Source organism: Erpetoichthys calabaricus, chromosome 11, assembly GCF_900747795.2.
Source record: "Erpetoichthys calabaricus chromosome 11, fErpCal1.3, whole genome shotgun sequence".
In the NCBI taxonomy this organism is placed as follows: Eukaryota; Metazoa; Chordata; class Cladistia; order Polypteriformes; family Polypteridae; genus Erpetoichthys; species Erpetoichthys calabaricus.
The window spans coordinates 125,498,022-125,522,449 of NC_041404.2; the positions used below are offsets into that span (position 1 = coordinate 125,498,022).

The 24,428-nt window shown below is 38.2% G+C and overlaps 1 protein-coding gene across 4 annotated transcripts in view; it reads left to right on the plus strand.

The window, feature by feature from the left end:
- Positions 1-24,428, plus strand: part of clec16a (C-type lectin domain containing 16A) — a 226,728-nt gene that overhangs the window by 67,279 nt on the left and 135,021 nt on the right. For all 4 annotated transcript variants that reach the window (XM_051933606.1, XM_051933607.1, XM_051933608.1 and 1 more), the window contains exons 10-12: positions 7,145-7,373; positions 9,988-10,111; positions 10,836-10,936. In XM_051933606.1, coding sequence (XP_051789566.1) covers positions 7,145-7,373; positions 9,988-10,111; positions 10,836-10,936 — 454 coding nt within the window. The remainder of the gene's footprint in view (positions 1-7,144; positions 7,374-9,987; positions 10,112-10,835; positions 10,937-24,428) is intronic.

The following is a 24,428-nucleotide window of genomic DNA, read 5'->3' on the forward strand; positions in this document are numbered from 1 at the left end:
TGGGGGGGGGGGGGGATTAATAAAGGCTCTCATAAACAGCAAAGATAAGGAGCACTTGATACTGTGTATTTATTCATCTAGTTCTCAAATAAAAGGGAATGGAAAATGTATATAGAGGCAGTGTAATGTGGAAGTCCAAAAAGAAAGCTTTTTGCTTCAGTGAAAAAATGAAAAAAGCATGGAAAACACAAAGACATAATTCAAGAATGTGATGAAATGTTAAACAAAAAAGCTTTCTTAATGGGACTTCTTCTTCTGTGTTATAATGGCGTTGAAGAAGTACTTTTTAACTTGTGGTGGTTTGTCTGTGTTGGTAGTTAGTGTTCATGTTCAGCTTGTTTTCTATCAGTAAACGATGAGGTGCATAGACCGAGGAAGGTATTTGCAGTAGGAGAGTAGTAAAGGACATCACCAACAGCAGCATTCATAAATGTTATAAAGGCAATTTATAGTGTATTCATTCAAAGCCATAAACTGGTAAAAAATTTTGACATCAAAGCATTAAACTAGTACTGACTAATTACACAGTGGGTTTGAATAAATATGTATCAACCAAAAAAAAAAAAGAAGTTAGTTATTACTTTTAGCCACTGAAAAGCAGTGGGCTGAATCTCACTGCGTAGATTATGTCAAATATAACATCATAATAGGTAGTGATTTGCAAGAGTGCATTAGCCACTCTTGGACTCGTACATTTCTCAGAAAGTGGTCTAGATGAAACTGGGGGGGGGGGGGTGTCTTTTGTAAATGCAGTTTGGCTAAACACAACCCACCATTAGAAAACCAGATGCGTTTGTGCACTGCATTTCATTTGTGAATGTGGCCATCCGGAAATACAGGAAAACTGGTTACACTATTAATGGTACTGTTGTGTTGTTTGTGAGAAGAGGGCAGTAAGGACTTTGTTAAGGTGTAAAAGTGTCGGACTCACATGAGCAATAAAGAGGAGCAGCCTGCCTTTGTAACACTGATCACCATCAGCACCTGTCCGCAGTTTTTTGTCAAGACTGAGCAGGTGATAAGCCAGCACTCCCAGTTACTCTGCTAAAATTATTGTTTTGGTCTTCTGTTGCCGAGGTTATTTTCATGTCAGAGCTGCAGCATGATAGCTCGGCCGTAGTTGACAGCTCAGAGATGTGGCAAGTTGTGGTCCAGTCGCCTTCCTGGTCTGTGTTGTGTTGGAGGATGTGCATGTTATGTCCCGAATCATGGCACAGCATAAGATGTCAGTTGAGACCAAGATCAAGCTTCAAAGGCTTTTTGTGTGATAGACAAAACAGTCCTTTAAATTTTGTATGCGTAGATAAATAGGTACCATTACAGGTACTGATTCAAGCAGAAGGAGATTAAGGAGTGGTTAGAAATGTTTGGCTTTTCTAACATGATTCTGCTTTCCCAAAGGGCTGTCAGGGCCAAATAAGGCTTTTTTAAGCCAAGTATACACTTAGGTCTATGTATAGTTTGTGTTCAGGAGAGACCCTTAGCTTCACAAATTAACGAGATTCAAAGCTGGGAAAAGCACAGTAGAATGGTACTTCCACTTGCATTGTCACCTCAAAGCCACAATAGTGCCAAATTAACAGTAGCAGAAACTAATTTTCAAATAAAAATAAAAATTTTAGCTGGTACATTTGCCCCTCCAGATTTGCAAATTTGATATTTGCAGTTTCGTTTAATTAAATGGGAATATTTTTGAATCTTGCCAAAAGATCACAGTAACTGGCAAATGCTGTGCTATGCAAAAATATATAAACAATACTGAAAATGATTTGTATCAAATAAAATCATATAATATATAAATATTAGTGTTACTTAGTACTCATTAATGTAAATGCATACTATATCATTCATTGTGGGATATATGCCAGCTACCTTCTGCTTTCACTGCTCCCTTAGTTATTTGTTTGATCCAAACATGTACTCTGAGCCGGTTTGCGCTCTGCACTCTTGTTTGTTCTCACTAGTTCACACTCTTGTCTACCAAAAGCTGCACGGAGCTATAGATAGATAGATAGATAGATACTTTATTAATCCCAAGGGGAAATTCACATACTCCAGCAGCAGTATATATACTAATAGAAAACAATATTAAATTAAATAATTTAGAGTGATAACAATGCAGGTATACAGACAGACAATAACTTTGAATAATGTTAACGTTTACCCCCCCGGGTGGAATTGAAGAGTCACATAGTGTGGGGGAGGAATGATCTCCTTAGTCTGTCAGTGGAGCAGGAAAGTGACAGCAGTCTGTTGCTGAAGTTGCTCCTCTGTCTGGAGATGATACTATTCAGTGGATGCAGTGGATTCTCCATTACTGACAGGAGCCTGCTCAGTGCCCGTTGCTCTGCCACGGATGTCAAACTGTCCAGCTCCATGCCTACAATAGAGCCTGCCTTCCTCACCAGTTTATCCAGTTGTGAGGCGTCCTTCCTCTTTATGCTGCCTCCCCAGCACACCACCACGTACAAAGAGGGCACTCGCCACAACCGTCTGATAGAACATCTGCAGCATCTTATTGCATATGTTGAAGGACGCCAGCCTTCTAAGGAAGTATAGTCGGCTCTGTCCTTTCTTACACAGAGCATCAGTATTGGCAGTCCAGTCCAATTTATCATCCAGCTGCACTCCCAGGTATTTATAGGTCTGCACCCTCTGCACACAGTCACCTCTGATGATCACGGGGTCCATGAGGGGTCTGGTCCTCCTAAAATCCACCACCAGCTCCTTGGTTTTGCTGGTTTTTGCTGGTTTTGCTTTAGCCATCCTTGTAGGCTCTTTCTTTTTTTGAGCTCGTGCTCACTTGCTCGCTTTTTGACATCCCCCCACCCTTTTAGAAGGTCCCAAGTATTATTTGCAAATTTTGATCATTCATGGGGATCTTTTACCCCTTAATCCTAACCAATGCAGAGGGGCAACTGTATTTAGGATTTTTTCAGCATACAGTTAATGTCAGACTGTATTGGGGAAAAACCCTATTCAGGGGTGGACAGACTGTAAACACATATGGTATTTTACTGGGCTAGCAGCTTTGCAAACCTAGTAGTCCAGCCTTATATACATTACCTGCAACTTTTTACAGTAATGTTTTTTTATAAGGTTTTGCTGTACATGGTACATAGCACTCTTCTATCACACACAATTATCATCTTGGAATTAAATGATTTTTAAAGTATTAGGTCATGTGGATGTGTGGTCTTTTTTCAATGTACACAAAAATATATTATGAAAAATGAGCTGAAATTCAGCATTAATACTGTATTCTCAAATTTTATTTTAGACCCCACCAATTAGTTTCTCTGACAGAAACATCATCAGTTTGACCTGAAGTGCATTACATCTTTTAAACTGTCATACACCTTTACTTGGCCATGGCCAGTGATCTGCAGTATATATACAGCTACATTAAACTTTGTCATGCCTGGGCCATTAAGTGGGTCCTCATGTTAAAAAAACAAAAAAGAGTTTAAGGCCTTAAGATGTGTGTTCACATTCTGCAGTCTTTGGGCTAATAGTAAAGAGCATTTTAACAATCTCCAGTATTCCAGAGATGAAGGGTTATTTTCTTATTTCAGGTGGTTTCTTCCAATGTAAATTGCACACAACTGAAAATTTTTCTTGAGAAGGCTGCCACTATGCAATTATAGAGTACTGAGATGTTATCATTTTATGATGAACTACTGATTTTGAATGAATAGCTTAAATGCATTTTCCATTACTTGTGCAACCTTTACCACCCTCATCAACTGTCTTATAAGTACATTTGACCTGATCCAATTACGTTATCCACAGTTGTAGTGAAACAGCTTATTTTAGTTATAAAGTTAGGTCCATAAATATTTGGACAGAGACAACTTTTTTCTAATTTTGGTTCTGTACATTACCACAATGAATTTTAAATGAAACAACTCAGATGCAGTTGAAGTGCAGACTTTCAGCTTTAATTCAGTGGGGTGAACAAAACGATTGCATAAAAATGTGAGGCAACTAAAGCATTTTTTTAACACAATCCCTTCATTTCAGGGGCTCAAAAGTAATTGGACAAATTAAATAACTGGAAATAAAATGTTCATTTCTAATACTTGGTTGAAAACCTTTTGCTGGCAATGACAGCCTGAAGTCCTGAACTCATGGGCATCACCAGATGCTGGGTTTCCTCCTTTTTAATGCCCTGCCAGGCCTTTACTGCAGCGGCTTTCAGTTGCTGTTTGTTTGTGGGCCTTTCTGTCTGAAGTTTAGTCTTCAACAAGTGAAATGCATGCTCAATTGGGTTAAGATCAAGTGAATTCATTCAAGACTTTTCTACTTCTTTGCTTTAATAAACTCCTGGGTTGCTTTGGCTGTATGTTTTGGGTCATTGTCCATCTGTATCATGAAACGCCGCCCAATCAATTTGACTGCATTTAGCTGGATTTGAGCAGACAGTAGATGTCTCTGAACACCTCAGAATTCATTCAGCTGCTTCTGTCCTGTGTCACGTCATCAATAAACACTAGTGTCCCAGTGCTACTGGCAGCCATGCACGCCCAAGCCATCATACTGCCTCCACCGTGTTTTACAGATGATGTGGCATGCTTTGGATAATGAGCTGTTCCACGCCTTCTCCATACTTTTTTCTTGCCATCATTCTGGTAGAGGTTGATCTTGGTTTCATCTGTCCAAAGAATGTTTTTCTAGAACTATGCTGGCTTTTTTAGATGTTCTTTAGCAAAGTCCAATCTAGCCTTTCTATTCTTGAGGCTTATGAGTGCCTTGCACCTTGCAGTGCACCCTCTGTATTACTTTCATGCAGTCTTCTCTTTATGGTAGACTTGGATATCGATACGCCTATACCCTGGAGAGTGTTGTTCACTTGGTTGGCTGTTGTGAAGGGGTTTTTCTTCACTATGGAAATGATTCTGCAATCATCCACCACTGTTGTCTTCCGTGGACATCCAGGTCTTTTTGCGTTGCTGAGTTCACCAGTGCTTGCTTTCTTTCTCAGGATGTACCAAACTGTAGATTTTGCCACTCGTAATATTGTAGCAATTTCTCGGATGGGTTTTTTCTGTTTTCGCAGCTTAAGGATGGCTCCTTTGACCGCATGTTGTCTGTTCACAGCAAAATCTTCCACATGCAAGCACCACACCTCAGATCAACTCCAGGCCTTTTATCTGCTTAATTGATAATGACATAACGACAGACTTGCCCACACCTGCCCATGAAATAGCCTTTGAGTCAATTGTCCAATTACTTTTGAACCCCTGAAATGAAGGGATTATGTTAAAAAAATGCTTTAGTTGCCTCACATTTTTATGAATCATTTTGTTCACCACACTGAATTAAAGCTGAAAGTCTGCACTTCAACTGCATCTGAGTTGTTTCATTTAAAATTCATTGTGGTAATGTACAGAACCAAAATCAGAAAAAAGTTGTCTCTGTACAAATATTTATGGACCGAACTGTATTCTAGAGCCTTGGTTTTGCTAAGATCTGTTTTACTGTTTTTACAATTATCTGTTTTGAGTGTTGATGATACAATCAAATAATATTCTTAGCTGCTTGTGTTATTATTAATCAATATACACATTATGGTCATCCTTTGGTGCAATTATTAATGTTTCTTCCTCACATCTTCATGGACCTAGGTTAAACGTTTGGCTCAGTTACTTTCTGTATTGAGTTTTTTATGACATTCTTCTCTGAGAGAGGTTTGTTTTCTTTGCACATTTAAAAAATGTGCAGTTTAGACTAATCAGACTTAGTATCAGTGAAAATGCATTGAGAGGAACTAAAATTCTGTACAGAGTTTATATCATAACTGTGCCAAATTCTTCTAGGATATACCACTCTTTACATAATACTCTAGTGGAAAAAAAAACTGATTGACAAACAAATGGGTGCATCAATAGGCAAATAAAGCTAGCAACACTTTCTGGGAGTAAAACAAAAATTCCTCATTCAAAACAGTAAGCTTCCAGTTTTGTAGGCCAGTTTTTATTAGATATTGGTGGTAGTTATTATGTAGTTTGAGGAAACTGCCATTTTTCCTTCTTAATGTATTTTTCATTACCATCCTTGTAGTATGCTACTCAAATTCGTATTGATGTTACCTTGAATAACATTTATGAACATTGTGGTAAATAAACAAGCCTTGACACAACAAAAAAGGTTTGAGGCAGCCTCCCGTATAAATGGAAGTGGCTGCAAATGCAAAAGGGCATGTTGCGGCGCGTGTCGTGAACGTGCCAGCGTCTGCCTGGTTAGGTGCGTTTGTTAGATGGGGTGGCAGATTGGCTGGATAATCTTGCTGATTATATTTAAGGAGTTGCTGGCCAACAGGGGTCGTCAGTGGACCTAAAGGTGAGGTAGGATTAAGCACTGCTGAGCTATTAGAGGAGCAGTTGTGATTTTGGCGGTTTTGTAAATATTCTTTTGTATATATAGTTATATATCTCCTAGTGATAAAGATTTGTTGGAGGTATGCATACTTATTTGGTGCTGGGATGATTTTGGGTTTGGTGCAATTGTTTTTTTTCTTTTTGTATATACACACACTTATTTTTGTTCTTGTGCATTTTTTTTTTCTTTTCCTGTTGGAGGAGATTCTTGAGCCAGAGATAAAGGAAGACTACCTTAATTGTTGGAGTGTGTGTATAGTTTTTGTAGGAGTGCACTGTTTTTGTAAATACACCATATTTTTCCTTTTTTTGTTTTTATTTATTTCTGAAGAAGTGTCAGTGCTGAAGGACTGTGCCTCAGAGCCCGCCTGACACTGCTGCATTTTTTTGTTGTACAGTACTCTTGTTAATAAACTTGCACCATTCACCCTTCAATTTTTCTCTGTGTATCATCTCTCCACTGATCCTGTTCGGTTCATAAACTGTGAGATGTCCAGAGTGTAGGCTGGGGCCACTTTCCCACTATACGGGATATCACATAGAGCCAGGCAGAATTTCCCGGATTTGGTCTGCGGAGAGATAAGAGAAAGGATTAGTGCACTCTGCCACCCCCTGGTCTGACCAGGAATTACGTTCTTTTGAGCCCTTTAGCTGCCTCCCATGTGCACAAGTGTGACAACATTTAGAGTCAAGAAAAAAATTTTGTAAATATTTTAACCGAAAAATATATCCATTTTCAATTTCATTTTTTTTTTCTTCATCAGATTAATTCAAGTGTCAGGCGGTTCACAAAACCTGCAGAGAGTTTAGAAAGATCTTTGGAAATAAATCGTCAAAGAGGAAAAAAGAGAATGCCACGGAGGCCAAACTACAAGAATGTTGGAGAAGAAGATGAGGAAGAAAAAGGCCCCGAAGATTGTCCAGATGATACTGAGAAGGCTAAAGTTACAGAATCAAGTTCAAAGAGCAACAAGACAAGCGGGGATACAGAGGGTGAGCATGCTAGCACAGAAGATTAATATATTTTAATTATTATAATTTATAGACAAACAAAATATAGAAGTAAATTTTACTTTTGTAAAATAAACCCCAAAACATTGTAGTACCATGACAGTATGAATAGCATTCTGACTTGTGCAGGGTATTAGAACTAATAATTTGAAAAGCATGACTAAATTTAAATCATATTTTGTTTTTGAAGTAAAAGTATACTCTGTACAGTCAAGCTGTTTGGAATGTAATAGCAGTTTAAAAGCATTAGTTGTGAACTGGAAAGTACATTGAGTACCTGACACTTGTATATAATAAATATTTAGTAGACTTCATCTGATCAGGTTGGGGACTAATGCCACAATGATTAAAAAGAGTGAGACAGCTTATATTTAAACATTTTATAATAATTGCATCCTCTATACCTTTAATACAGGGTGTTATTAATTATGGAAAGATTTGTTTGGTTTTAACACTTTAACTGAACCATCAGCCTACACTTTTGAAAGATATTCTCATTATGATTGTTGTCAGCAAACCATGTTCTCATCCTTATTAAGATGTTTAAACTTAAAAATCAATAATTTACTTCATGTTATTCATTAATTATTGTTTTGGTATTTGTAAAATTAAATTACTCCAAAACCTTGCAAATAAACTGTTAAGTAGGTTCCAAGAAGAAAAATGCTCTTTTACTTTTTGGAGTCAGAACATTTAAATTTGTAAAAAAAAAAAAAAAAATAAAATAAATAAATAATAATCTTTTTTTCTACTAAGCTGTAAGCCTAAAATAAGTCAATCCCCTTAAAACTGTTACCTTTTTTCTGACTCAACAGTTTTTCATTTCTGATGGATCAGCTATCTCACAAGTGACAGTCTTCTAAACTACCTTCTTTGTTATTCACATCTGCATTTGCTTGTTTTTAACTTTTGCTTTCTCAATATTCAGTTACAAAGATAATCAATTTCAAGCACAATATTCAGAGGTTTTTTTTTAATGAACCCCTAAAAAATGTATTTATTGGAAGAGGATCAACTTCTTATACTCGGAATATTTGAACACAGAATACTTGATAATTAGATTATCGTAACAGAGTCCTGCGGGTAACTCTGGCATAGCTTTGTGTTTAACATTTTATTTTATAACAGCTTATTCTGTTACTGAACTAAACACCAAAATATTAATATATCTAAGAAAAGTGCAACTGACATGCCGAAAACTCATTTATATAAACTATTGATTCTGTGCTCTATATAGTACACTATTAATAACATGCAATCCCTTCTTTTGAGAATGGAACAACCCCAAAAAGATAACAGACAATTGTCTGTCCATCTATTAATCTTCCTAACTCACTTTTCTGGAGCAAGAACACAGAGACAGACAATGTGTCGTAATATATGATTGGGAAACCAAATATTGCTGGAATCAGTGAAAAGCATGGCAGTATGATATAGGTCTCAAATATGCTGCTACATATTATATACCTATAGTCTTGTTAAGTAGTCAACATAAGTCTGATATTTATTTCATAATCATGCACATGACTTTGGTATTTTTTCATCAATACCCTGATTGTGTTTTTCAGCATTGATAGACTTATTAATAAAGAGTATGTTCCTTGTGAACATACTGTTAACCAGCGACATTATATTGAACAGCTGAGGCAACTGCGGGAAAGCATCAGGAAAAAAACATCTAGGGCAGTGGCATACAGAAAACCTCATTTTGCAAACACTGCACTGTCAGTTGATTTTCACTGGAAACAATGTGGTTGTTGCTTTGCACCCCTCAGATTCTCCAGATCTTGCTCCCTGTGAATTCTTTTTGTTCCCCAAATTAAAGTTGAGACTGGAGGGAAGAACATTTCTACTGTTGAAGAAATCCAGTAAAAAATGTCACACTCAAACCACGCAGTCTAGAAGGAAATTTCTATACAGATATCACGTGGAATTTCTTTGGGGGTTGGGTGGGCTGACCAGATTTTCATTGTTCCAAAGAGGTTCTAAGCACGGTAACAAAAGATGTGTACATGAAATCTTTCCAGGAATTGATGAAGCACTGGTGCAAATATATCGCATCTCACAGGAGTATAAAAAATGGAATTGCTGTTAAGTTATATATTAATACATGTATCCCATGTGCAAGTTGGACCTAAAGGTCTGGGAAATGCGACTTGCTACAACTTCTTGGCTGGCTGGTAAGAAGCTACAGCCTATGAGAATACTTGAGAATTTCCAATTAGATATTGTATATTAAAATTCAACTGAACAAACAGCATTGGATTTACAATCAAATTTCTCACTCTGGTATGGTCTGTTTCCTACTCTGAATATGTTCCGCAGGGACAGGGGATGTGAGGGATTACAGTCTTCTTTGTATATTTGCCCCTAAGGAGAATTAAGTGTATTTGGCCTTCTCAAATTTGTTGAGTGCAGTGCTTGTAGTGGCATTGCTCTGCCTTGTTCTTACTCCAACTAGTGAGTTTTTATGGATATTTTTTTGTGCCAATCATAAACTATTTATAACAAGCACAGTGGCTGATTTTATACCTCACCTTGCTTTAGCTGGGTAGCTCATTTCAAAATATTAAAATATTATGTTTTAATATTCTAGAAATTGAGATGGTAATTATGGAGAGATGCAAGATGTTCGAAATGATGGGGCTAACAGAGCTGAACACAACAGATGAAGAGAAGACAGCAGCAGCTGCTGCTGTAGCAGAGGTCCAGAGAAGCAGGTACCAGGAGCAAAATCAACCATAAAAATTTGTAGAATACTTATAAATGCTTTTTATCAGACAGAAAATAATGAGGTATTTCAATTTGTACATGTGCTTTTAAATAAAGAAGATCTGGAAAATAGAAATTGGCAGAAGTTTCCCAGTAGCACAACCACATAACCTGCACTTTGTTCTGTTTGGTAGAGTTAGATACCTTAATAATATAAAATGGACATAAAAATGTTCTCAGTGTTCACCTTGCTCAGGGAATTAGATATTTATCCAGTCTGTTGTGTTTGTAGTTAACGTTTAGAACATTTGAGCACTTTAAGATCATAGGTATTATATTATATCTTGCAAATAAAGATTAAAAACAGGTTTTCTTTTCTTCAATAAATATTATTTTTTTAAAAACAAAGTGTATAGTATTGCATAAGATTAAATTGTTTGCTGAGTGCACTATAAGTATCTCAAAAATGATCATTTGCTTATATAAAATATTAATAGTTGTCTTAAGTCTTGTTGTATACTGCATACTGGAAAAGTAACTAACTGGTTAATATTATATTTTCCAGGACAGTAAGGGAAGACTATGTAGTCAAGTAACTGGTTTGCAATGCCTGTTTTTATTTTTACTTTAAGTTGTGTAACTAAAAGCATTAACACTATTTTGATTCTTTCAAATATATGTATTTATATATTATTTCCAAATCTGACTTAATATTATTTTTCTTATTCTAAGACCATTTCTAGATATGGTGTATAATGCACTGGACTGCACAGCAGATGACTACTATGCCCTTTTTGTTTTGTGTCTTCTCTATGCCATGTCCCATAGTAAAGGTGAGCTTCTTTTGGTTTGCCTAATATGATGTTACATCAATACTGTCTAATAGATTAATGAAACATTACATGTTGGTAGTTGCATTTAAAACAAGTGTAACTGATTTTGTTCAAAATTACCAGAGTTCTACAGCTTTTAGCTTACTTGCTAGGACAGTTCAGGCAAAAGTATGATTCATTTTCAAATAATTACACAATCCAAATAACTTCGTTTTAAAAATTTTAGTAAATTCAAAGTAAAACAGTTTACACAAAAAAATGAAAATTGATATTACAATGAAAAGAAAAGTTCTGTTTAAGGCTTATTTATCTTGTTTCATTTCTCTCTAAGTTTGGTGATACAGTCGTATTACGTGTAGAACTGTCAGCACGGTCAGAAAACTGTATGCCAGTGTTCTATTTGTAAACTAATCCAACTGACTATGCTTCTAGTAGTAAGACTGTTTTCAAACTAACTTAATTAACACTTAGTTTTTAAAGTTCTAGCTAAGAAAGTTCTAGTTCATGTTAATTTATAGGAGGTAAAAGTTTATACCATAATCTCAGTAATGATGACAAACTGATATTCTATTGAAATTAAGCATACACTTACAGTATGTGAATTTAATTAACCTTAACATTAACTTTTTAAGACTGGCTCTTATAACATGGAAAAACCAATGATGTCTTTCTTAAATGCTTATGTACACAAGTACATTTTTTATGTGTTATGGTTACAATCATCATATAATTTTCAGAAAGAGTTTTTGTGATTCTTTTTACAATAAGGTGAGAACAATAAATATCAAAACAAACAAACAAAAATCATGGGTCTGTATGTCAAAGAAAACTTTATTAAAATATTTGTCCTTCTAATATGTCAGTGCAGTTTTCCCCTTTGGTTATGCCTCTACTGCTTCTTCCTTCCTCCTATTAGGAAGCTGTTGCTTAATCTATATGTTCCAAATTACTCTACATTCCCCAAGGTCAGTTATTTAATCCCTAGAGCTGAGAAATCTTCTGTAGTTACCACTATATTTCAGTCCCTGTCTAAGTCATCTATAATTACCGATTAATTCTTAAGAGCACCTTTCAGGAAGATTTGTGGAAATTTTCTATACCTTGACCTAGGACATATTTTCTGTTTTGGTTGACTGTAAACCCAGTAGTCAGGACTAGCGAAGCCCCTCATTTGAGTTGCTATCTGATAATATACTGTGTGTATTTGCCATATAGAGAAATGATGTATATGGCACTGAATGTATGGACAGCTATGATTTGGCCTTATATATTGTAACGGCCGACCCCTTACCCAGCCTGCAGCTACACCTCCAAGACCTGTGGCCTGGATAATTTACTGAGTTTGAATCTAACTATCAAGCCGTACCTCTAACAAATTAAACTTTTCCCCACAATCGACAGTGTAAATATAAGCACAACAGAAAAGCAGGTATGTAAAATTAAACTGATTAATTGTATTAAATGAAATAACAAGACAAATGCAAAATAGAAAAATATACAGTGCATCTGGAAAGTATTCACAGCACATCACTTTTTCCACATTTTGTTATGTTACAGCCTTATTCCAAAATGGATTAAATTCATTTTTTTCCTCAGAATTCTACACACAACACCCCATAATGGCAATGTGAAAAAAGTTTACTTGAGGTTTTTGCAAATTTATTAAAAATAAAAAAACTGAGAAATCACATGTACATAAGTATTCACAGCCTTTGGTCAATACTTTGTCGATGCACCTTTCGCAGCAATTACAGCCTCAAGTCTTTTTGAATATGATGTCACAAGCTTGGCACACCTATCCTTGGCCAGTTTCGCCCATTACTCTTCACAGCACCTCTCAAGCTCCATCAGGTTGGATGGGAAGCGTCGGTGCCCAGCCATTTTAAGATTTCTCCATAGATGTTCAATCGGATTCAAGTCTGGGCTCTGGCTGGGCCACTCAAGGACATTCACAGAGTTCTCCTGAAGCCATTCCTTTGATATCTTGACTGTGTGCTTAGGGTCATTGTCCTGCTGAAAGATGAACCGTCGCCCCAGACTGGGGTCAAGAGCGCTCTAGAGCAGGTTTTCATCCAGGATGTCTCTGTACATTGCTGCAGTCATCTTTCCCTTTATCCTGACTAGTCTCCCAGTTCCTGCCGCTGAAAAACATCCCCACAGCATGATGCTGCCACCACCATGCTTCACTGTAGGGATGGTATTGGCCTGGTGATGAGCGGTGCCTGGTTTCCTCCAAACGTGACGCCCGGCATTCACACTAAAGAGTTCAATCTTTGTCTCATCAGACCAGAGAATTTTCTTTCTCATGGTCTGAGAGTCCTTCAGGTGCCTTTTGGCAAACTCCAGGCGGCCTGCCATGTGCCTTTTACTAAGGAGTGGCTTCCGTCTGGCCACTCTACCATACAGGCCGGATTGGTGGATTGCTGCAGAGATGGTTGTCCTTCTCCTCTCTCCACAGAGGACCTCTGGAGCTCTGATAGAGTGACCATCGGGTTCTTGGTCACCTCCCTGACTAAGGCCCTTCTCCACCTATCGCTCAGTTTAGATGGCCAGCCAGCTCTAGGAAGAGTCTTGGTGGTTTCGAACTTCTTCCACTTACGGATGATGGAGGCCACTGTGCTCATTGGGACCTTCAAAGAAGCAGAAATTTTTCTGTAACCTTCCCCAGATTTGTGCCTTGAGACAATCCTGTCTCAGAGGTCTACAGACAATTCCTTTGACTTCATGCTCGGTTTGTGCTCTGACATGAACTGACAACTGTGGGACCTTATATAGACATGTGTGTGCCTTTCCAAATCATATCCAATCAACTGAATTTACCACAGGTGGACTCCCAATTAAGCTGCAGAAACATCTCAAGGATGATCAGGGGAAACAGGATGCACCTGAGCTCAATTTTGAGCTTCATGGCAAAGGCTGTGAATACTTATGTACATGTGCTTTCTCAATTTTTTTATTTTTAATAAATTTGCAAAAATCTCAAGTAAACTTTTTTCATGTTGTCATAATGGGGTGTTGTGTGTAGAATTCTGAGGAAAAAAATGAATTTAATCCATTTTGGAATAAGGCTGTAACAACAAAATGTGGAAAAAGTGATGCGCTGTGAATACTTTCCGGATGCACTGTATATATAATATATATATATATAAACAAGACGCACGTAATACTAACATTTCACAACACTATAACTATGTAGCCCTGCTACATCCCCATCCCCCCACCAACCTTAGACAAGGAAGGGCCGAAGTACGGCTTGATGTTGGCCACATGAATAGTGTCAAGCTTGGAGTTAGTGCCGATACCCCTTTGAATCTGGAAATTGGCTGGACCTAACCATTTAGGTGCTAGCTTGGCAGAGAAACTTTTGCTGGCATCCAAGAGATGGTGAGCTCTAATCTAGACCAAATCACCCGGCTGAAAGTGCGCTTCCTTACGCCGGGCATTGTACAACTTGGCGTGTCTGGATGTCGAACTCACCAACCTCTGTTGGATTCTCCGCCGCAATTCCTCAAGTTTAAATAAATTGTTGTAACTGGTGGTTTCTGGACTAGGGGCTCTGGAAAGGAGTCGGTCAAGCGGGCCCTTCGGCTGTCTGCCCAGCGCAATCAAAGTAGGCATCTCACCTGTGGCTTCATGCACAGCGGTGTTCAGGGCAAACCGGCGCTCGGGGAGCCATTTATCCCAATCCTGATGGCGTTCACCCACATAGGAGGCGATCATGTTCTTCAGGGTCCGGTTCACTCGCTCTGTCATGTTGGCCTGGGGATGGTAAGCTGTTGTCAGGTTTTTCTTCACTCCCCAGGCTGTATACAGTTCATCCAATACAGAGCTCGTGAACTGCGGACCCCGGTCTGAAACGATATTCTTCGGCACCCCCCAGCGGGTGAAGATTTCGTTCTTCAGGGTGGAGCATATTTTGTTGGTTTTAGCATCCGTTAATGCAAACAGCTCCACCCACTTCGAAAAATAATCGATCACCACCATCAGGATGGTTTTCCTCGAGCTGGTAACAGGAAATGGCCCCATCAAGTCGACTGTAAAAATCCTGCCGGTTTACCAGGTGGGTTTTTTAGCTGCTGACTGTCATGATAAAAATTCAGAAAGTCGGGGACGAGTTCTTCCGAGACCACTAAATGGTGTTGTAGACCCCCAAGGAAGGATGGAATGGTCCTGTACTGAACCCCCTGGAGGTCCACAAAGTGTACCCGGTCAGTACGCTGCTGCTCCAGTCCCTTCCTGATGTTCTGGCAGAATGAACTGGTGGATTGTGTTTGAGCCAGGTCTTGAAGGCTTCTTGGCAGAGGGAGGACCATCTTTTTTGCCTCTGCCAAACACACCATTCCTGGTGGCTCTGACGCCCTGGACAGTGCATCAGGCATGATATTGCCACAGCCCTTCCGATAGGTCACCTTGAAAGTAAAGTTCTGGAGGCAGAGTACCCACCTGGTTAAACGGGAGGAGGTCTTCGGGTGATTAAATACCCAGGTCAGAGCGTGATTGTCTGTCTACACTTCAAATTCAACCTCCTCCAGATAGTGTCTCCATTTTTCCACAGCCCACACGACAGCCAAACACTCTTTTTCAGCCGTCGAATAATTCAGCTCAGCTCAGTGCTGTGCAATGCTCGAGAGGTGTAAGCAATGACATGTTCAGCCTGGTGGATTTTCTGAGTGAGCACGGCGCCAAGCCCCAGGTTGCTGGCATCTGTTTGTACCTGGAAAGTGAGCTGCGGATCTGGCTGGGCCAGAACGGGCAGCTTTTGAAGATGGCTCTTTAGTTGCTTGACCCCTTCCTAGCACTCCGTTGTCCTCTCCCACGGCATTCACTGACACACACATAAACAGCAAAGGGACGATGGAAACAAGACGCACGTAGTACTAACAATTGACAACACTATAACTATGCAGCCCCACTGCAATATAATATACAGTACATGATTTAGATTTTTTTTATATGTATATATAAAAAAAATATATGTGTGTGTGTGTATATATGTATATACAGTTTTTTATATATATATATATATATATATATATATATATATATAGTGGCAGGTGGCTGGGTGTGGTCATCAGCCGCCTGCCTATTTAAGGAGCCGCCTCCCTTCAATCAAGGCTGGAGTTGGGTGAGGAGAAGGACGAGGTCGGAGAGGAGGCGGCAACGAGAGGCCTGAAAGAGAAAGAGAAGTGGATTAAAGAGGAGCCTGGACTTTGGGAGACTGTTGGGGTTTGTTTGTGTGGCGGTGCACTTAGGACTTGTAATATAAAGAGTGTAAATAAACGTGTGGTGATGGCTGTAAATGTATCTGCCTGTCTGTGTCCGGGCCGCACTATTTCACTATATATATATATATATATATATATATATATCTATTATAAAAAGAAATCCTGTCCCTGTCTTGATAGTCTACGATACGTGATCTTCTCAGAAGATAATTTAAAGACCCGCGAGACGAAAGAGACCTGCCACGGTGCATCTCACGGGAACATAGAACGAGAGTCTTGCAAGACACACCCTACTTACAAGCAATATCAAAAAAAACAAATTAGTAGTGTAAATGCAGTCATGCAGCACACACAGCTCCAGGGCTCTCAGTGCATATAAAGTGTATAAGATCAATACGGTAGAAATGAATAGGGTAGAAATGAAATGAAACGTCGACGATTAAACGAAGAAGAAAGAAAAGCGCGGAGAAAAGAGACTCAAATGCGTTGGACGGAAAAAAGAGCAAAAAAGAATAATAAAAAAGAAGAATAAGTGGAATTGGAAAAAAAGCCCCCTAGTGTGTGTGTGTGTGTGTGTATGTGTATATATATATATATATATATATATATATATATATATATATATATATATATATATATATATATATATATATAAATTACAGTTACGTCCATAAATATTTGGACAGAGACAAGTTTTTTCTAATTTTGGTTCTGTACATTACCACAATCAATTTTAAATGAAACAACTCAGATGCAGTTGAAGTGCAGACTTTCAGCTTTAATTCAGTGGCGTGAACAAAACGATTGCATAAAAATGTGAGGCAACTAAAGCATTTTTTTAACACAATCCCTTCATTTCAGGGGCTCAAAAGTAATTGGACAAATTAAATAACTGGACATAAAATGTTCATTTCTAATACTTGGTTGAAAACCCTTTGCTGGCAATGACAGCCGGAAGTCTTGAACTTATGGACATCACCAGATGCTGGGTTTCCTCCTTTTTAATGCTCTGCCAGGCCTTTACTGCGGCGGCTTTCAGTTGCTGTTTGTTTGTGGGCCTTTCTGTCTGAAGTTTAGTCTTCAACAAGTGAAATGCATGCTCAATTGGGTTAAGATCAGGTGACTTACTTGGCCATTCAAGAATTTTCCACTTCTTTGCTTTAATAAACTCCTGGGTTGCTTTTGGCTGTATGTTTTGGGTCATTGTACATCTGTATCATGAAATGCCGCCCAATCAATTTGACTGCATTTAGCTGGATTTGAGCAGACAGTATGTCTCTGAACACCTCAGAATTCATTCGGCTGCTTCTGTCCTGTGTCACGTCATCAATAAACACTAGTGTTCCAGTGCCACTGGCAGGCATGCACACCCAAGCCATCACACTGCCTACACCGTGTTTTACAGATGATGTGGTATGCTTTGGATAATGAGCTGTTCCACACCTTCTCCGTACTTTTTTCTTGCCTTCATTCTGGTAGAGGTTGATCTTGGTTTCATCTGTCCAAAAAATGTTTTTCCAGAACTGTGTTGGCTTTTTTAGATGATCTTTAGCAAAGTCCAATCTAGCCTTTCTATTCTTGAGGCTTATGAGTGCCTTGTACCTTGCAGTGTACCCTCTGTATTTACTTTCATGCAGTCTTCTCTTTATGGTAGACTTGGATATCGATACGCCTACCCCCTGGAGAGTGTTGTTCACTTGGTTGGCTGTGTACTGTGTATATATATATATATATATATATATATATATATATATATATATATATATATATATATATATATATATATATATATATATATATATATATGGCCGAGTCTTGGCTATCAGATGAAAACGCCATCAACAGACACTTGGACATAAATCCAGCATATGCCAACTTAAGAAGGACATGTACACAATAATTAAACTATACAACCCATGATCATACTGACTTAGTCACCTCCACCCATCCCCCCACCTAGCCGCCACCCACTCCCCCAACCCGCCCCACTGAATGTGTTGCTATATATTGCCTTTGATTCTTATAAGTCTAAGCATTATCCTCTGATGATAGGGGTTGAAAGTTCAGGAATAAACCTATTTTATGATACGTGATTCGTTTTTTCTCCCTTCGTGGATCTCCAACTGCAAATATATATATATATATATATATATATATGTTTCATTTCTGTGGCGTATGTTTAAATAATGACAAAGTAAACTGTTAGGTTTTGCTTGTCACCTGAAGCCAAATTTATTTAATTTTAGAACATTGTGAGAACTGAGAGCAGTCACTAATGTGCATAATCACTTTTCAAACAGATGTCAATAGATTTTTTTTTTATTTTTTGGGTAATCTTTTTCTTATTGTTTGTGTATGACTGGGTAGAATGTCAATGCCTGATCCGCATGATTGACACTCCCCTTGTATTATTGTAGGCTAGCACAGTGCAATACTTAGTGACTTCCACATTTCTCCTGTCTCAAATGTTGGCAGTTACTGCACAATGAACAGTGCTTAGGAGGCAGGTGTCTTTCTTGTCCTTGCACTTGATTGCAATCATTTTTCTTTTTTTGCAATATGGCTTCTGCACTACCCTATAGCTTGACGCATTCATTTAAACTGAGTCACCAGGCAAATCATGGCTGTCCATGCATTCAGTACCATATGCATAATTTTTCCAACCAACCAAATTGAATGTACTTGCCTCTTCACTTGGTCCCTCTACCTGTGTAAATTATTAAGATCCAGATGTACCCAGGATTTTTGCACAGCACATAGAACTTGATCCTGAATCAAGCTTGCTTGGATGTGATGTATGGTATCCATGACAAGCTTCCCGTGTTACCCATGAGACTTTTGTCAATACTTATGTCACGACTAGGAACGTACAACTTCTGTATATTTTTGATGATCACCTGATACACATCACGTAGTTTGTACGTTTTCAGTGCTGGATGGTTGGCTATATCATATTCATTATTATTAGTGAAATGCAGGTATATCATGACTGAAAAACAACACTCAATAATAACTTCTGCAAAAATTGGTGTCTGCAACAACCGATTTTGTGGACCGTCTCTGGACTGGTTTACCCACTATACCATACAGTATCAGGAAACTGGTTTACTGTTCCAACACTGTTGGTTCATTTCAACAAACATTTTCTCCACTAGACTATAATCAACAAATTGTAAATAGTCCAGATAATCATGATCAACAGACATTTTTAGACCATGGTTACTGGTAAATGGACAACAAAGAAGTGCAGGATTGTTAGCTGAACTATGAAGCCAACACTAAAAACGAATACTACTGAAATTTGGCATGTCAGAACTACCAAACAGGTGTCAGTTCCACTGTCCGTGTCAATGTCTGATGACCAATTCACATTGTCATTACTATTGCTTGAGTCAATTAATGTTTCAGTTTCAATTTGATCTAAAAGCTGGTGTTACTGCTTCTCATTTCCCATTGTGGTTTTGGTTGAAGTCTCCATCCCTCTTATCATAAATTGGCAGAATTTATAAATAAATAAATAAATCCCTCTTACCATAAATTGGTAGAAAACAAATCTTTGTGATGTTTTTACAGTATCATGTTACTTCATCTACAAGTTGACAGCAGAATACTGTCCATAGACTCATTTAGGCATAACACTATAAAATAAGTCATTACACTTTGCTGAGTATGACTCAGAACTGACTGTTTTTGCATAGAATTCCGAGTCACACGCCGGATTAATGCCAAGGAGGTTAAAGTGTGTGATGTGGTAGATTAATAAAACATATATATTAATTTTCTTATATATTTCTTTTATTATTATTATTATTGAATTTGATACTACAGTAATCCCTACTCCATCGCGGGGGTTGCGTTCCAGAGCCAGCCGCGAAAAAAGAAAATCCGCAAAGTAGAAACCATATGTTTATATGGTTATTTTTATATATTTTAACCCCTTTTAAACCCTCCCACACTATTATAAACATTTCACGCACAATTATACAGCATAAACCCTTTGTATTCTCTTAGATATTAGGTAAGATTCGTTGAAATTATGTATGTAAACACAGTTTACATACAGTAAAACCTAAATATTATTTTAAAGATATAGAGCGTCTCCGATATCACATATGTTACAGCCATTACGACAGACAGGCCACCAGTAATAAATACGTACAATGCAAGAAAAATTGTATACAGTAAAATGTGTGTACAGTGACACTAAACTATGTACATTTAATAAGTACTGTACGTAAATAATTAATTATGGTTACTCACCAACAATGACATGACGACTTGTCCGATAACGATGAGCTCTTCTAAAGGAGCCTCTTCAGGCGACTGTGTAGCACCGCCGTTGTACTTCTTCCATCACTCTTCAATCCAAATCCCTAAAGCAGATTCCATCCAGACTACTGCCTTATCACGTCCACTTGCAACTCGTTTTGCACCCTGGTTAAAGGACACTGCGGCCGTAGATCTTATATGCTTTTCCTCCTTTTTAAATAAAAAGAATTGTGGACTCCTTTATGCTGTAATGGTGTCCTGCAGCGGTGTAGCTCTTTCCTTCCTTCCACATATCCAAAACCTTTACCTTTTCTGCAATCATTTGCATCTTCTGTTGGCGCTTGGACACGGCTCCTGCAGCAGTAGCAGTAACGTGCGTTAATGATGAATGAGTGAGATTAGACTTCCTGGTTAATGCAGCACTCCGTCGCTGAGCCAATCAGCAGCACACAGGAACTTAACCGAAGGCTCTGATTGGGGAGCTTCTCAGCCATCCGCCAATAGCGTCCTTTGTTTGAATTCAAAGGCGTCCCTTGTTTGAATTCAAATGGGCAAATCAACTGAGGAAGCACACGTACTGTAGACCGCAGACATCCGCGAAGCAGTGAAAAATCCGCGATATATATTCACATATGCTTACATTTAAAATCCGCGATGGAGTGAAGCCGCGAAAGACGAAGCGCGATATAGCGAGGGATCACTGTATTCAAGAAAGTTTTTGATTTGGAAAACTCACGTAATTAATGTCAGGTAATGTGTAATTCTACAGCTTTTGTCCAGAAAACCATGTTTTTTTGAAAGTGTAACTTCTCTTAATGTCACATTTAACTTTCTATCAGAAAAAATGTGCGGCTGTTCACCAATGTCTGAAATATTTTCTACTCCCACACCAGCAAGAAATTCCAGTTTATGTTTATTTCCTCACAGTTTTGGAAGTATTGTTGTTTTATTTCTGCAGTGAAAAAAATCTAAAGATCATATCAATATGAACAGTAAATAGCTAAGTGTGATGTTCACGTGTGGTATTTTGTCAGTTGAGTTGAGTTGATAAAGCAAGTAACAATAAATGTTTGTTACTTTTGCATGAATCCAGAGTACAAAATACCAAATATCCCAGGGCATATGGGAGAACCTAATTAACCATTCTTTGATCCCGTGAATGCCTGAAACTCAAAATCGAGGAAGGTCCTTAAAAAATAAATTTTAAAATCTTGTTATAGTGTTATAAATCACTCATTGTCCATTACAGTGTTTGTGTGAAAGTAATATAGCAACCAATAGAGCAACCAGTAAACAATTCTTCACAGGTAGGGCAGAAAGGCATCTGTTCTTGAGTGACAGTCTGGACAGATCAACAAGTGTGAGTGGCAGGAACCCATTCAGCAGGGAAGGAAAATGCATGTTTTGACCTTTCTCACAAGAATTCGAGAAAGAGGTTGGAGATGTTCAGAGAAAAGCTATAAACAGTAGTCTGTATCGTGGTCTCTGTGATGCTGGAGAGTACGACGGTGGAAAGCAGAAAGTGAGTGAAATTGATGATATAATAGTGTTCACATTGCACAGGAACACTGCTTTACATTTGAAATGGTATTCTTCTGTACCTGTGCTTCTACTTAAGGTACATACTATATATCCCAAGCGATTCTATCCTACACAGCTAATTTATTGCACATTCCATAGTACTGGAGTAAAATTTTGTAGACTCTGTGAATCAGATGGTGTACATGCACTGGCCAACTAAATGCCCTTGCACATTCATTATACTACTCTACCTGTACACCATTATTTGTTAACATAAGACCTTTATGACTATAATCAAAAATATCAGAAACAGAGGTATAAGATACTCATTACCAGGTAGCAGATGATGTTTACCTTGTTTTTTTAAAAAATAACATTTGGTTACTTTTCATATTCTGGCAGTTAGCATAGCCTCCATACAGTACTACAAAAACAAAAAATAGGGATGGTTTTAGGTAAAGCAAAAAATCTAGGATTTTTTTAACATTGATAAAACTTTAACATTAGTATTGTTAGCAGTCTTTCTAGTCATGGATCTGTTATTTTTATCAAAATTTGTTCGACTAGAGTAACGATAGGTACAAAAGTTGTAAAAGCATTGAGTCCCAATCTGGAAGACCCAGTTTAAATAGCATTGGCAAGAAAAAGAAACTACAAAAAGAAAGAACGTTATTATTTGGGGCCAACAGGAAGAACCATTCGTTAGCCTGTAGTTGGCTTCATTAAGAAGTATTACTGTTTTTCTCAGCTGCCTGTTTACCCTAAATGCCTGCTTCCAGTTTTGGCAGCTGGAAGAGGCAGGTCTTCAAAGGTGGAGTGTAAATGAGGTAACATCCCTTCTGAGGTGTCCTCATCCACACTAAGGCCGGAAGTGGTAAGGGAGTTACAAACTGTGCATCCTTCATTGTTCAAGCATACATACTTCATAAGGCACTCACTAGACTCACATTTGTGATGCTGGTGACTGTTATTTTAATTTTCCTCAATGCTAACAAATGTTCTCTAAAGACTTTTAAGGCTTTAATTATTAAAATCACTGAACTTGTTACTGTATATTGCTGCTTTGAATTATATTGTTTTTTGTTTTAAAGGATTTTCTGCAAAAGAGACTCTTAAGTAAATGAAAATGTAAATTTTTTTGCAAACTAAAAATTAATATCTAGCCATTTAGCCATACTTTTGTCAATATTCATTGCATTAAATAAAATGAAGATTACTTGAAAACAAAACACACCATCACCCAGAATAATCACGTTTCTTAGTGAAAATCGTTTTTTTTTTATCAAACTGCATAACTCCAAGCAAATTTGCTTTTCTTTAATAAACTCAACTTGTAGGTGTACAAGATAAGTAATATCAGTTCACACTTTGTTACAGTTTTATTCTGCTTCTCTTGATAAGGGTCATTATAGTAAAAGACCGTGTCAACCTATCTAAGGCAACTTCTTTCAGCTCTTCCTGGGGAATTCCCAAGATCATAAGCCAGTTGACAATTGTGATCCCTCCAAATGTGTCTTGGGTCCCCTAGTGGGTAAGGCTTAGTACTTACTCCTCATTACCACCAGGTAGACTGCAAGGAAAAACCTAATCAAATGACAAGACCCACCTCAGTGGGCACCTCTCAATCCAGTAAAGCAGCGGTACTTTTAAATATATACAGGACTGTGCAAAAGTTTTAGGCAGGTGTGAAAAAATGCTGTAAGCAAAGAATGCTTTCAAAAATGGAAGTGTTAATCATTTATTTTCATCAAATCAACAAAATGCAGTGAATGAACAAAAGAGAAATCTAAATCAAATCAATATTTGGTGTGACCACCCTTTTCCTTCAAAACAGCATCAATTCTTCTAGGTACACTTGCACACAGTTTTTGAAGGAACTCGGCTGGTAGGTTGTTCCAAACATCTTGGAGAACTAACCACAGATCTTCTGTGGATGTAGGCTTCCTCACATCCTTCTGTCTCTTCTTGTAATCCCAGACACACTCGATGATGTTGAGATCAGGGCTCTGTGGGGGCCATACCATCACTTCCAGGACTTCTTGTTCTTCTTTACGCTGAAGATAGTTCTTAATGACTTTGGCTGTATGTTTGGGTTCGTTGTCCTGCTGCAGAATAAATTTGGGGCCAATCATACGCCTCCCTGATGGTATTGCATGATGGATAAGTATCTGCCTGTATTTCTCAGCATTGAGAACACCATTAATCCTGACCAAATCTCCAACTCCATTTGCAGAAATGCAGCCCCAAACGTTCAAGGAACCTCCACCATGGCTTCACTGTTGCCTGCAGACACTCATTATTGTACCGCTCTCCAGCCCTTCGACGAACAAACTGCCTTCTGCTACAGCCAAATATTTCAAATTTTAACTCATCAGTCCAGAGCACCTGCTGCCATTTTTCTGCACCCCAGTTCCTATATTTTCATGCATACTTGAGTCGCTTGGCCTTGTTTCCACGTCAGAGGTATGGCTTTTTGG